We start from the raw sequence: 15,574 nt of genomic DNA on the forward strand, positions 1-15,574 counted from the left end.
GTAAAAGACAAGTGATATTTTCTGCTGAAATACACAGCTAGTTTCCTTGGGCTGGAACTGCATTCTGTTGTGTTGGTTTTATAGATAATGCCATCACCTTCCATGGAATTGCCCAAGTGTTAACCAATGTTAAAGCAGTTAAAGCAGAGAATAAGGTTTTGCTTCTGCATGAAAGGACAGTTTGGTTCAAGGATTAAGGCTTTTCAATTGCAGTACTGTTATGTTCCTGGTATTGTGTTTATTTAAATATTCACTCTCTTGCTCTTTTTAAAAATAAAATGAAGGCCAGGCTCAAATAAGCAGAATAACTGACAGTAACAAATCACAAGTGTATAGTAGATATAAATGCTTTGGCCGGTTTTGCAAGCTTAAAATGTACATAACACGAGAAAAATGAATTAAAACTTTTCCTGAACGGAAAAAAAAATCTACTTAAGCTTCACTGATTTCAGAGACCTAAATTAGTAGACTGTAAATGCTAATGACTATTGAATTGCTAACAGACTGTGATTCTGACTCTGCTTTAGATGCAAGTAAAGTGTGGTAGGCTATCATGCATGCCAAGTCATGTGATATTTGGTGTTTTTCTTAAAGCCTGTATGTCATAGTTACCAGGGGAACTGCATCTCTGACTCTTCCTGCTCTCCTTCAGTGCACCTCCACTCAAGTCTTGGGCTGTCACCTTTCCTGGCATGGAATCACATGATACTCTCAGCCTGGACCATGGGCTGCAGTCCGTAAGTACCAACTGCGATTACCTCAAGCTGTCTGATTTAGGTGCTTACCTGCAAGGTCATTTTCTTTTAGGAGCAGTGACCAGTGGTATCCAGAGACCACACAGCCTTTTACAGGAAAGTATTATTGATCAACATCACCTGAGCTGTGGCAGTCTAGCTTTTTCTCGTTTAGGGCACAGGGTTTTTGAAGATCATGACATTTAAACAGACACCAAGCTTCTTGTTTATCAAGCCGTTATTCTCCCAACACTATTGTATGGGCCTGAAATTTGGACAACCTATAGACACCACTTGAAAGTCTTTGAGAGGCACCATCAACGCTGCCTTCGTAAGATTCTGAAGATCAAATGGGAAGACAGGCGCACCAATATCAGTGTCCTGGAAAAGGCAAAGACCACCAGTATCGAGGCAATGATAATCCATTAACAGTTCCGCTGGACTGGTCACATTGTCCGGATGCCAGACCACTGCCTCCCAAAACAGGTCCTGTTCTCTCAGCTGAAAGAAGGGTACGGTTACATGGGTGAACAACAAAAGTGATATAAGGACTTACTGAAGGACAACCTAAAAAAGTGTAATATTGACATTGACACTTGGGGGACATTTGCCCAGGATCACTTAAAATGGAGTGAAGTCCTACGTGATGGTCCCCTGCATTTTGAACTTGTTTGCCAACAAGCTAAAGAGGTCAAGAGGCGCAGAAGGAAGGAGAGACTGACTTCCAGTCATGGTCAACAGCCTCCTGCTGAGCCTGAAAACATCTGCCCTCATTGCAATAGAACTTGTAGTTCAAGGATTGGCCTTATTAGCCATCTGAGGATCCATAACTCCCATGGAAGATGGTCATACTCGGTAACGAGTGATCGCCCATCATCATCATTATTGATCTAGAATCGTTTAAGAAAAAAAGGTATTAAAACAATAAACAGCCTCTTCACATACCTGTCTTTCCTTACGGCTTTCCATTCTCTGGAAGCTGGGAAAGGCCCTAACTCCTTCAGACAGTCCCATTTTACCTGTTCATTCACACCAAGAAGTGTGACAATTGACAATTCCCACCTCCCTCTCTCTAGAGAGGCTCTGGAATCATTTAGTGTCCTTTTAATCTCCAGGTTGCTAGCCTTGGTGAAACAGCTATGGAAGTTGCCTCTTCACCACTTATATCTCAGCCATTGTCTCATACTTTCCCCCACATGTTTTTTTGGGAGGTTGCTTCTGTAGATTCACTGTGTTGCCTTCCTGATTGTTTTTCCAATAGCCTCCCTATTAAGTAGATCAATAGATTCATAGCTCAGTAACCCAATAGAACTATATACAATATAACTGTATAATGACTATTTCATTGTGCATCCTAGTCACTGAGCCCCAGGTCATACAGGAAATGATTGCAGATCAGTATTACTAGGGCCCAGCCCTACCAATTTCTCGGATGGTGAAATAAATCCTTCCCCGTGAAATCTGATCTCCCCTTTGCTGCTGGGAGTGAGCTGCAAGTCCCAGCTGGGCTGGGGAGGGAGAGGACTTGTCCTTCCCCTGCAAGGCCACTCTTGCTCTCAGGGGGAGATCAGATCCACCTTGGAGTTCCTCCCCCTGCTGCAGGAAGCTCCAGCCCTGGAGGTTCCTGCAGCTGGAGGAGACTTGTAGAGGTGGGTCCAATATCCTCCTGCTCCTGGAAGTGCCCCAGCCAGGGAGCTCCTAGCTGTGAGTCCCTGCTGTGCTGGGGAGTGACAGGACTTGTCCTTGCCTTGCATGGCAGCTCTGAGGGGGTAGCTGGGGGGGGGGGGGAGGTAGGGGGAAATCAGACCCACTTCTGGGTACCTTTTGGGTTAGGACAAAGGTAATTTCAGAGGTAGACAACTGAAAATGTGAAATTGACCGATTTTAAAACACTCTGGCTCTGAAATTGATTTATTTTACAATTACAGTATATGGTAAAAATGAGAAAGTCAGCAATTGTTCAGTACGAGTGTGCTGTAACTCGTATTTTTATGTCTGGGTTTGTAAGCAAGTCGTTTTGAAGTGAGGTGAAACGTGGGGGTACGCAAGACAAATCAGACTCCTGAAAGGGGGACAGGAGTCTGGAAAGGTTGAGAGCCACTGCCTTAAAGGCTCAAAAACCTGAAAGGAGAGTGCCCCTTAGTGGAATGAAAAGTGAAATGCAAGCAATTTCTACATGCTGTAGCTCAAGCAGAAGTTGCGGGCATGATGCAGGAATCACGGCTGGAGCAGGCTCTTTCTAGTTATGTTTAAAGGACATAATTAAGGAGAATCCTCTTAGATATCTCAAGAAAGCCCAGAATGAGATTTAGCTGTGACGGTCTCAGGCAAAGTACTGTAGCTAATGCAATGAGCTGCAGCTCACAAAAGCTTATGCTCAAATAAATTGGTTTGTCTCTAAGGTGTCACAAGTCCTCCTGCTCTTGTTGCTAATGAATTACTCGAAGGGGATGAAGAGCAGGTAGGAGTCCTTTCCCCATCTGACATGAAGTCAGGCTTCCCAAGCAAACATTTTCTCGCTGTGTCAGGCCCAAGAATCCCAGATTGGAGCTTCTTGCTTCGTCTAAAGGGATTCTGATCACTCTCCTCTCAAGGGACATTGTTATGCTGGGAAAGCTCTCAGCAGCATTCTTTTTTCTCTTATATCTCTTTGAAAAGCCACTGGAAACGGTGTGACACACAAACACATTTAAAATGCGGGTCGATATAGGGTTTTTTTTCAACCATAATAGCTAAACCACAGTATGTTACCAACTGTGTAAAGATAACACCTTGGGCTAGGCCCGCTGCCTGTAATGGACTTTGGCTCAAGCTTCTTGACTCTGATCTCCTTCTAGGACCAGTAATACCATAGTGCTTGTACATTTGGCTAAAGCAGGTAAAAGGGCAACATCCCATTTGAGCAGCTTTTGAAGTGACGGCACTTGCATTCTCTTTGTGACACATTGGTTGGGTCAAGCTAATTTTCTCCACCTTGATCTCTGAAGCTTCATTTTGTTTAGGTTTATTTCCCTTCCTGAAGATCCTTTTTATATGGGAATATACAGAGTATAGATATATATTTCCCACCAGGGGGCATACTTGCTAAAGAATAGGAAACCCTCCAAAATGCCATGTCCCTTCAGGCTGAGACATTTGTTAAATAAATCTGCTTGTAGATCTGGGCCTAAAAGACCGTAGTCACCTAAGGGCCTGCACTTCCCTTGCACAAGGCTCCTGCATCTTCCTCAAACTGCTGCTAACACTCTTACGCTCCCATGTCGGCTGCCTTGGAAGATTAACCCAGGGGTCAACAGACCCCAAATTTCCAGTGACAAACTCCCTTTTCAGCCTCTAAGGTAAGCAATGTTATCATAGAATCATAGAAGATTAGGGTTGGAAGAGACCTCAGGAGGTCATCTAGTCCAACCCCCTGCTCAAAGCAGGACCAACCCCAACTAAATCATCTCAGCCAGGGCTTTGTGAAGCCAGGCCATAAAAACCTCCAAGGATGGAGATTCCACCACCTCCCTAGGTAAGCCATTCCAGTGTTTCCTAATATCCAACCTAAACCTCCCACACTGCAACTTGAGACCATTGTTCCTTGTTCTGTCATCTGCCACCACTGAGAACAGCCTAGCTCCATCCTCTTTGGAACCCCCCCTTCAGATAGTTGAAGGCTGCTATCAAATTCCCCCTCGCTCTTCTTTTCTGCAGACTAAATAAGCCCAGTTCCCTCAGCCTCTCCTCACTTCCCTAGCAAATGCTCATTATCTATCTATCTATCTATCTATCTATCTATCTATCTATCTATCTATCTATCTATCTATCTATCTAATTCTTTGTTCCTAGCATAACACTTCTGGCATTCACTTCCCAAAAAGCAACTCGTACTCACTCATCTGCCAAATCTTCCCACGCGCCTGCAGGAGCTTTGAGGGTCACTGAAGTTAATGTGGGATCCTTGCACAAATTACCTAACTCAAGACCTCAGCAAACTCTGCTTTGACAGATTTCTTAGGTTTCTAATAAAGAGCATTCTGTCCAAATGAAACACAAGACAGCTCCTTGTCCAGTTGCACATCACAGCTAACTAGGAATGGAACCAAGCCATGAAAACTGGGTCTGAATTTCACACACTAAAGTTCAGGGAGTTAATCATCTGGGATTAAAGTTCAGGTCCATTTCTACAATTAGCTCTGCATGAGGATTCAGCACCTATTTTGTGACAGGTTAATAATGAGAGCTGGTCAAAATTTTCCCTCTGGAAAAGTGTTGGAACTGACATTTTGCCCAGGAAAATGTTGGTTTTGACACAGTTTTTCAGTTGCCTGCCTGGGAGAACTGAAATGATAATTGTCATTGTGACTCATCTCATCATTTTAGAACATAAGAACATAAGAACGGCCATAGTGGGTCAGACCAGAGGTCCATCAAGCCCAGTATCCTGTCCGCTGACAGTGGCCAATGGCAGGTGCCCCAAAGGGAATGAACAGACAGGTTATCATCAAGGGATCCATCTCCTGTTGCCCATTCCCAGCTTCTGGCAAACAGAGGCTAGGAACACCATTCCTGTCCATCCTGGCTAATAGACATTGATGGACCTATCTTCCATGAATATATCTAGCTCCCTTTTGAACCCCGTTATAGTATTGGCCTTCACAATACTCTCTGGCAAGGAGTTCCAGAGGTTGACAGTGTGTTGTGTGAAAAAATACTTTCTTGTGCTTGTTTTAAACCTGCTACCTATTAATTTCATTTGGTGGCCCCTTGTTCTTGTATTATGAGAAGGAGTAAATAACACTTCCTTATTTGCTTTCTCTATACCACTCATGATTTTATAGACCTCTATCATATCCCCCCTTAGTCGTCTCTTTTCCAAGCTAAAAAGTCCCAGTCTTATTAATCTCTCCTCATACGGAAGCTGTTCTATACCCCTAATAATTTTTGTTGCCCTTTTCTGAACCTTTTCCAACTTCAATATATCTTTTTTAAGATGGGGGCGACCACATCTGCATGCAGTATTCAAGGTGTGGGAGTACCATGGATTTATAGAGAGGCAATATGATATTTTCTGTCTTATTATCTATCCCTTTCTTGATGATTCCCAACATTCTGTTCATGTTTTTGACGGCCGCTGCACATTGAGTGGATGATTTCAGAGAACTATCCGCAATGACTCCAAGAGCTCTTTCTTGAGTGGTAACAGCTAATTTAGACCCCATCATTGTATATGTATTATTACGATTATGGTTTCCGATGTGCATTACTTTGCATTTATCAACATTAAATTTCATCTGCCATTTTGTTGCCCAGTCACCCAGTTTTGTGAGATCCTTTTGTAGCTCTCCACAGTCTGCCTGGGACTTAACTATCTTGAGTAGTTTTGTATCATCTGCAAATTTTGCCTCCTCACTGGTTACCCCTTTTTCAGGATCATTTATGAATATGTTAAATAGGACTGGGCCCAGTACAGACCCCCTGAGGGACACCATTATTTATCTCTCTCCATTCTGAAAACTGACCATTTATTCCTACCCTTTGTTTCCTATCTTTTAACCAGTTACCAATCCATGAGAGAACCTTCTTCCTTCTTATCCCATGACAGCTTACTTTGCTTAAGAGCCTTTGGTGAGGGACCTTGTCAAAGCATATTGTCAAAGGCTTTCTGAAAATCTTAATACGCTATATCCACTGGATCTCCTTTGTTTGCATGCTTTTTGACCCCCTCAAAGAATTCTAGTAGATTGGTGAGGCATGATTTCCCTTTACAAAAACCATGTTGACTATTCCCCAACAAATTACGTTCATCTATGTGTCTGATAGTTTCAACCGATTTGCCCGGTTCTGAAGTGAGGTTTACTGGCCAGTAGTTGCCAGGGTCACTTCTGGAGCCCTTTTTAAATATTGGTGTCACATTACCTATCATCCAGTCATTTGGTACAGAAGCTGATTTAAAGTTTTGTTTCGATTGGAAATCTCTACATTTTCTGTTTTAATATCTCTGACTTAAAACTTTTTGGAATTTTTCAGTATGCAAAAATAAAAAAAATAAAAAATGGCATTTCGACTTTTCATTCCCATTCAAAATGGAACGTAATTTTGGGGAATGTGGAAATTTCCCACAAAAGGAAAATTCCATTTGTTGACCACCTCTGCTGATGACAGAGCCGGGGCAGAGAGTGATTGTAAACAATGCTCCAGAGTAACAGCCGTGTTAGTCTGTATTCACAAAAAGAAAAGGAGGACTTGTGGCACCTTAGAGACTAACCAATTTATTTGAGCATAAGCTTTTGTGAGCTACAGCTCACTTCATCGGATGCATAAAGTGGAAAATACAGTGAGGAGATTTATATACACACAGACCATGCAAAAATGGATGTTTACCATATACACTGTAAGGAGAAAAGGAGTACTTGTGGCACCTTAGAGACTAACCGATGAAGTGAGCTGTAGCTCACGAAAGCTCATGCTCAAATAAATTGGTTAGTCTCTAAGGTGCCACAAGTCCTCCTTTTCTTTTTGTAAACAATGCTGTTCACTTCAGCATTTCCATGCACCAAACAGTAACCCCTGTACTCTGCACTTAAATAGTGCCTTCCATCCATGGGAGGTATGATACAGATGTATAAGGGAAGGTATAGAGAATGAACAGGTATCCTGATTGAGCCAATGTGATATTAGCACAAAGGAAAACTCAGTGAAACTGAATGGCAACAGATTTTTCTCTTCAGGCTTTCTTAAGCTATATCTATGCTTACATTGCAGCAGGGAGGCAGCAGGACACCGCTTCTAAAAACAGCAGTGTAACTGGGAGGCACTGCCTGGACGTGTGTAAAGCATACACACCAGGGACAGGCATCTGTTGGGCACTCTACTCTGCTTGCCTGAGCAATGCCTCACCATCCACAGTGCTGCTTATACCCATGTTAGCTGGGCATGCAGTTCGTGCATTCTACACGCCAATGTAAGTATAGGCCTACTGTGGCAGGACGCTGCTGGGGAAGCCTCCATCAGGTCCTGGCACTCCAACCCCCATCAGGGAAAATGGATTGGGGCTGGGTCAATAGCCTAGGTTTGCCTAATCACTGACTGCACCAGGCAGCCTCATTAGGTAGGAGCTATAAAGCTGGGGGTGGGGGTGGAGCTCAGAGAGAGGTAGGAGCCTGCTGCTCTGTTGCTGACCAGGCCTGTGTTAGGCCAAGCCACTGTAAATAGCCTGTATATAGTGGGAAACTGGTGGTGGGAAATGGACACAAATAAAGAGCATGGATATTGCACCAGCTGGGAGTGTCCCTGAGTCTGTGAGGAGCGGGGCCAATGGGCTGAATATACAGGGCCATGCTGTGAACCCCGTTACACGTGGGGGCTTGTCCAGGATCTGAAGCCACTGCCAGGGAGTGGCAATCCGAGAATGGAGGCCACCTGCTAAGCAGCAGGAGGAGCTGCAGAAGAGCTTTCCAGTAGTCCCACCAGGCGGAGAGACAGGCCTTACTCACTTGGCAGGCTGAGCAACAAAAGACCCTCCAGGAATTCATCCGGGAGCAGGCCAGTGTACAACAGCAGCTCCTGCACTGGGTGGTGAGTCCCGTGGAAGGGGATGGCAATCAGGCGCTGTTAGAAGAAGAACAGGAGGACACAGAGGCAGATTGAGTAGACGGGTTGCTTTATTGTGGTACTTGTTCCCCTCGACACTCTTTTATTTAAGTTAGGATGTAAATACCCACATTTACTACAACACCCCCAAACCTCTTATTGAGTAATATGAACGCCCATACAATGAATATTAATAGCTATAAGCTGAATATGATTATACCTGTCCCTGTTTATTGTTTACAGCATTAAACATATTGTACAGACATTTTTACCTTGAAGATAAGATACATTTCTTTGCAATAATTACAGCTACAAATTCCCTTGATCAGCAGTTCACAGGGAAGGGAGGAAGGGGCCATGACCCCGAGCTCGTTTATGTAGCTGGGAAAGGAAGCGAGGGGGAGATAATACTCCTTTACCCAAAGAGTATCCCTTAGATCCCCACATTCCTTATGCAGCTGCAATGCTTATCAATCCTTAATGAGCAGAAGGGAACTTTATGGCAGGATGACACTGTATCTATCAAGCGAAGGAATAGTGCGTGTCTGTGCCTACTCCCTAATACCATGCCAGCAGACCAGTGGTCTCCCAGGTCTTTACTTTAACCCTTACATACCCCAACACACGCAGGGCTGGGACTCTGTCAAATGGGCTCTGACAACAACCCCAACGCCTTCCTCTGTACTTTTGAATGGGTAGCCATGGGCGCCGGATGGGACAAGGCGATTTGGGCCCTGTGACTGGCCCCCCTATTTGGCCAGAGAGGCGCAGGCGGCCTACATGGCCCTAAGTAATGAACAGGCTGAAGATTACAATGCAGTGAAGGCGGCAGTCCTGGACCGCATGGGACTGTCTGCGGAGAAGTACAGGCAAAAGTTTTGGGCGGCCCGGTGGACTCGGAGTTTGCAGCCCTGAGCTTTTGCCCTAAAACTTATGGACTGGGCCATGCGGTGGTTAAGGCCAGACACCCAGAGGGTGTGGGAGATAATGGACTGGGTGATTCCGGAGCAATTTGTGAAGGGCCTCCCGGAAAACATTTGAGTCTGGGTCCGGCAGCACCAGCTGAGTTCAGTGGAGGCCGTGGTTAGACTGACCAAGGAATATGCCATGGTGGACTTGCCTTGAAGGGACGAGCAGACAGGCCGGGACCTGAACTCGGGAAAGAAATTCCAAGACCTCCCCTCACCCCTGGGAGGAACCCAGAGAAAAAGAAGGAGGAGGCTAAGGGAGCCCCTAGTCACCCGGGCCAGTTGATCTGCTGGCGATGTGGGCGGCTGGGACACAAAAGCCTAGGCAAATGAGCAGTTAGATTGCCCAGAAATGGAGTGTGGGCTAGCCAAATTCTGTGGCTGGACGAATGGTGGAGGGAGGAAGCAGGGGCGAGGACTGGCCACCATCCCTGTGCAAGTGGGGAGGAAGCCCCGGAAGGGCTTAGTGGACAGGGCCTTGGCCCACTACATCATTCAAAGGGGGCTAGCGAAACCCCAGTGGTTGATCCCTGGAGCAAGAATGATGCTTAAGTGCATCCAGAGGGATTGGAGGCCCTACCCTGTGGCCCAGGTGCCCTTGGAGGTCAGAGGCCAGTTTGCTTGGCAACGGGTAGGGGTGATAGAGGGGGTTGCTGTACCCCATGATACTGGAGACAGATCAGGACCATAGCAGGGGACGTGCCTGCAGAAAAAGGGTGGAGACCCCCTTGAAGGGAGGGGAAGCCCCCACACCACTCGACCCTAGTGAGGGGGAGGACCCAGGTCTCCAGGGGACAACAGAGAAAATCCCTATACAAAAAAGCCAGAGTGAAGAAGGGAGAGAAGGGGCCGGAGCAGGCCCCCCTGCCCTGGGCAGTTGCTTAAGTGGGGAGGTGTGTGGCAGAGCGCTGCTGGGGAAGCCTCAGTCAGCTCCTGCCACCCCAGCCCCAATCAGTCCTAGGTAAGAGCTAGGAATTACTATTATTAATTTGTCCACATAATCACCATGAATGTGTGCACAAATCCAGGAACTGGGTATGAAAATGAACTTGATTACCCATTTTTGTGCGAATGTACCTGATTTGCATGTGCTATATTGGTTCTTGGGTGGACAAATTAGGCACACATACAATGCTTATGTGCACTGAACTGGTATAAAAATACTCACGGGTTAGAGTAAAGAGAATTGTCCAGCAATTTATCTGAAGCCCGAGAAAGACCCTTTGACAGTGGAGTTATTGTTCACTTTCTCTCTGGGTTTTAAATCTTCTTTGGAACTTTGCATTAAGGCTGGAATGGGCCGGGGGGAGTACTGTCCACGGTACTGCAATAACATTATCTGATCCAGGTGAGATTTTCCAAAGCCATGAAAGTCAATGGGACTTGTGCTCCTTGTTCCCACCTGTCAGAAATGCAGGGAGAGGACAGAGAGAAGAGGAGTCCTTGTCACATCAAGAGTTGTCCCCTGGGCACAGCCCAAAGCAACTGAAGTTCTGAAAAGCATGCAGACTCTTTAATGACAGGTTTCAGAGGAACAGCCGTGTTAGTCTGTATTCGCAAAAAGAAAAGGAGTACTTGTGGCACCTTAGAGACTAACCAATTTATTTGAGCATGAGCTTTTGTGAGCCACAGCTCACTTCATCAGATGTGTACCGTGGAAACTGCAGCAGACTTTATATACACACAGAGAATATGTTGCTCCTAGCTTGACCTCTGAATCTTTTGAGTTTCTCCAGGGCTAACAATAAAGCACTCCCGGCTCAGGGCTGTATTGGTTTCAGCTTGGACAGCTTGTCAGCTTGTCAGCACAATTACCCATAGTTTCTGGAGTTCTTCAACACAGCATGAGATTCCAGATCTTTTGAATCTCTCTTTCTCTCTCTGGTCCTGATTCAGGAAAACACACAGGATGTGTCTACAATGCAATTAAACCCCTGCAGTTGGTCTGCGTTGGCCACCTTGAGCTGCGGGACTATAAAATTGCAGTACAGACGTTCGGGCTCAGGCTGGACCCCGAGCTCTGGGACCCTCGCCGGGTCCTATCTACACTGCAGTTTTATAGCCCACAGCCCGAGCGCTGCGAGCCCAAGTCAGCTTACATGGGCCAGCCATGAGTAAGGCAGTGTACATATGCCCATAGACATGTACTTCACTTGAGCATCATCCATTAATAGGACTACTCACCTGTTTCAAGTTAAGCATTTGCTTGGCTGAATGAAGGTCTCTATGTGCCACCTTTTCTAGGGCTTTCCTCGTGGTTTGCAGCACATCTTTGCTGCAGGGTTATACATCAGGTGACAAGAAATTTACAGGGCAGTGATATTGGGACAAGGAGGATGACACAGAGTTTCTTATAAAAGTTGCTTCTAGTGGAAATGCCAGACACTGTTCAATTTGATTTATTTCATCAAACACTTTAAAGTATATGTCTTTTTAAACATTAAAAAATGAAAAGAAAATTCTTGGCACTGATAATACAGACATTATTTTTTCTGCAGTCATCACAATATTTGTATATTGTCTTGTTTGGATATTGTAACTTTCAGATGCTTGTTAAATTTTTGGTTTCAATGTGAATCACGTTAGCAATTCAGGAAAGGAGAAATCTTGGGGAAAACAGACTCCCCTCGGAAATCAAATGATCTGCAAGACACGTAAGCACACAGGCAGGGATGCATTTTTTTTCTCAAATGCACCGTTTTATCTCATCACTAAAATCCATTTTCACAATGTACAACCGTATCTGGCAACACGACATAGAGATTAATAACTCAAAGTTACATTCATCTTTAAAAGGCTTCTCTTTTCCAGGAGCATTATAGCTTCACCCCTTGAAGAGACCCCGTTCTTCTGTAATTGTACAGCAGGTGGCAGTGCAAGGCAATGAGATGACAAGAATACAGACTAACACGGCTGCTACTCTGAAACCTATAAGAAGGTTGTCATTCTTTAATATTTCAGGCTTTCCCCCCTAAACAAGATACAATCAAGCAAAAAACAACAAACCAACCCCACAACTTTGAGTGATTGTGAGATTCGTACAAGGAACGTGGAAGATTTATTATTAGAATTGTGAAAAATGCGAAAGAAACAAACACACACACACACACACATATAATTAAACAAACTAAAAGCTTAGTTAAATAGCATAAAGCTTGTCTATTCCTCAGTCATACACTGAAAAGTTTGTAAGGTTGCCCCTGCAAAGCCATGAGAGGGAAGGGAACAGAGAGGCATGGTCCATCTTTTAAGCAGCTCTGCATTCCAGCATCTTTCTGAAACTTTTCCGAAAACTGTCATCCAAGAAAGCATACAAGAAAGGATTCAAGCATGAATTGGCATAGCTCAAACTGGTGATGAAGTAGGAGATACCTATGACTACAGAGGTCTGTGCTAAGTCAGTGGTCAAAGCCACGATGGTGGCCAGGTGGAAGGGGGTCCAGCAGAAGAGGCACACAGCCAGGACGATGAAGACCATAATGGTAACCTTCTTCTTGGCTTTGTCCAGGGCTTTAGCATTTGAATTCAAGTGCATGTTCCTCAGTTTATACAGCATCATGGTATAGAGAATGCAGATGGTGGATACAGGAATGGCAAAGCCAAGGATTAGGGTATAGATCCTGCTGGCCTTGAACCAAAACCTCTCAGGTTTGGGGAAATTGAGACCACAGCTCTTGATCTCCAGGCCATCTACATAGACGTTGGCAAAGATGATGAAAGGGAGAACTATGATGGTGACCAGGGCCCAGATGCACAGACTGACAATTCTGGCTGCTCGATAGGTACGATGGGGCATCCTCTTGGACCGGACAGTGGCCAGGACAACCAGGTACCTGTCTATACTCATCACTGTGAGGAAATAGATGCTAGAGAAGATGTTGTAGTGGTCTATGGACAGGATGATCTTGCAGAGGATTTCTCCAAAGGGCCAGTAGTGCAAGAGATGCTCAGCAATGTTAATGGGTAGGACCAAAGTGAACAAGTCATCAGCTATTGCTAGGTTCAGGATGAACATGTTGGTCACTGTCTTCATCTTAGGGGCCTTGAGGATCACATAGATGACAGCGGTATTGCCTGTGAGCCCCACTGCACAGATCGCAGAGTAAATCACTGGGAGGACCACGTAGAAGTCAGGAGACTGTTCATGGAAGGTGAAGTTGGACCTTGTGCCATTGTCCAAGTACCTGCCATCACTTGTATCATTGCAGGTGGTGTTCAGATTGCTTACCCTGAAATTATTTTCCATGCCTGCTTTCAGGGATAATGAACTGTATTCAGATTTCATTGCAGATCTTTACAGCTTGACAGGGAGAGCTCCACATTGATGGTGAAAAGAGGCTCACATTTCAGTTGGACACTGGTTATTTTCTGAAGGAAGGTAGGAACCGTGGCTGGAATTGGATGTCTAGTTCCCTTGTAAAAGTTCAAATTTTTAGCTCAGCAGTGGCAAAAAGATGCCATTAAACCCCCCCCCCCCGCTGGTGAAATCTGGGGTTCCTCAGACAAAATGAGAGAGGGAAATAAAACACACAAGAGCTCTGCAATCTTATGCACATCAGTCTGAGTAGTAGCTTTGCGGTGCTAGAAAAGTCAGGGCAGCTCCAGATGAATTGGCTGGAGCAAAGATCCCTCTTCGGTTAGACGGGAGCAAAACACTGCAGGTGGGGCGAGCTTTGTGCCCAGCAAACTATTTACAACAGGCTGAGGATTCATGGGAAGTTCTGCTGTCTTTACTCACACTGGCAGCCGCTTGCTTTTCGACACCAGAGAGCAGGAGCATTTTAGTTTTTAGTTAGTATGTTCCTCCAGGTCAAGGGGCTTCCAGAATCTTTTCACCACCAGCGAATTCACCGATAATGAGAAGTCTGCTTTCTAGCCCAGTCCAGCTGGAGTCTGGCCACTGCATGCATCCCTGTCACTTCCTAAAGCCCCTGAAAAAAGAAAAAAAGACCAGTGTGATTGAATGGGCATTTTTGAAAAGGAAAAGACCTCAAGTGTGGCTAATTTTAGCCCCAGAGTCATTTAGGACCTTATTCAATTGCAAGAACATCCCTATGAAAAATAGCAATATTATAATATGTGAGACTCAGCACACAGAGAGATGCCTGAAACTTCTGGTCCCCAAAGTTCAATATTTATACAGAAGAAAGAAAAAGAAGCACCTGCAAACAAATGAACAGCTTATAGTCACAGCAGGAACAGTTCCTTCTATTTACATGTTTCTATCCGGCGCTGTCTCTGTTGCTATGATTTGTCCTAGGCACTTTCAAAAATTCCTCTGCAGAGAAACAAATCCACTAAGAGCAAAGGTTCACCAACTAGCCTGCAGGCTTTGCCAAAACAAGTGCCAGACGCCAACTGCATTTTGCCAGTACACAACAATAATAAAAGACATGCCCAAGCTAGAATCTTTAACATACAAAGCTAAAGCTGTATGCTCCTCTTACCTGCATAAGACAGGGGATCTTGCTGTTTTCTCCAGCACCTGCTGCCTTCCACCGTTGAGTCTTTTCTCTCTTTAAGCTGAGTTGGAGGAGGGTTTCTAAGCTATGCTGACGTTACCGGTCCTTGCAATCAGATCTATTTGGTGGTGGTGGTGTTTGATCAATAACATTTATCACATTGGAAAAAAAATGATTATATCTGCACTGGGCTATTTAAATAACAAACAACCTTGATGCTGGGGAAAAAGACCAAAAAAAAAAAATCCACCCCCCCCCCAAAACCCCAGACGATACAACAGGGCACTTCTTTTTAGGAATGAAAGGGATGTTGAAATGCACAAGCAGCACCAGAGCTGTCAGGCTGCGACTGTTCTAATGTGGGAGATTTTAACTATGTCTCACTCGGAAGCAGTCACTTGGCAGTTCTCTCTGGTCTAAGGTGTCCAGATGTGAGGGCAATAGACACATTACAGCTCTCTCAGTGAGACGCTCTGCCCGATGTTCAGCTGCTATAAATTGACTACAGTGAATCTCAGCTGATTCACACCACCTAGTGATCTGGCCCTGGCATGGAAACACAGCAAAAGCCTTCATCAGAGAGAGAAGCCCATGCAACATGAAGGAGGGTCCCTTCTGGGGGGTAGAACGCATCATAACTGCCCCTCAATGTAAAAATATTAATTCCCTTTACTTGCATGTCTGTGTAAAAGCAATAACTCATTCTTCTTCAATTGATTTTATTCTGGTGTAACACCATTGATGTGCATGGTGTTGCCGCTGATTTACACCCCTGTGAATGAAAAAGGCCTTTAATGTAATAAAAATGGACCAGCCAGACCCAAATTGCCTGTCC

The 15,574-nt window shown here is 45.0% G+C and overlaps 1 protein-coding gene across 1 annotated transcript; it reads right to left on the reverse strand.

Annotated features, from left to right (window-relative positions):
* Positions 1 to 9,565: 9,565 nt before the first annotated feature.
* On the reverse strand, positions 9,566 to 15,231 carry NPBWR2 (neuropeptides B and W receptor 2). Its single transcript, XM_048820148.2, has 2 exons — positions 14,725 to 15,231; positions 9,566 to 14,208 (listed from the first exon to the last, which is right to left on the reverse strand). The coding sequence occupies exon 2, from the start codon at positions 13,560 to 13,562 to the stop codon at positions 12,525 to 12,527; it is 1,038 nt and encodes a 345-aa protein (XP_048676105.1). The 5' UTR covers positions 13,563 to 14,208; positions 14,725 to 15,231; the 3' UTR covers positions 9,566 to 12,524.
* Positions 15,232 to 15,574: the final 343 nt, after the last annotated feature.

Source organism: Caretta caretta, chromosome 13, assembly GCF_965140235.1.
Source record: "Caretta caretta isolate rCarCar2 chromosome 13, rCarCar1.hap1, whole genome shotgun sequence".
Lineage (NCBI taxonomy): Eukaryota > Metazoa > Chordata > Testudines > Cheloniidae > Caretta > Caretta caretta.

Excerpts from the sequence above, each read along its gene's own strand:
- NPBWR2 (XM_048820148.2), bottom strand. The coding sequence starts at position 13,562 with ATGAAATCTGAATACAGTTCATTATCCCTGAAAGCAGGCATGGAAAAT.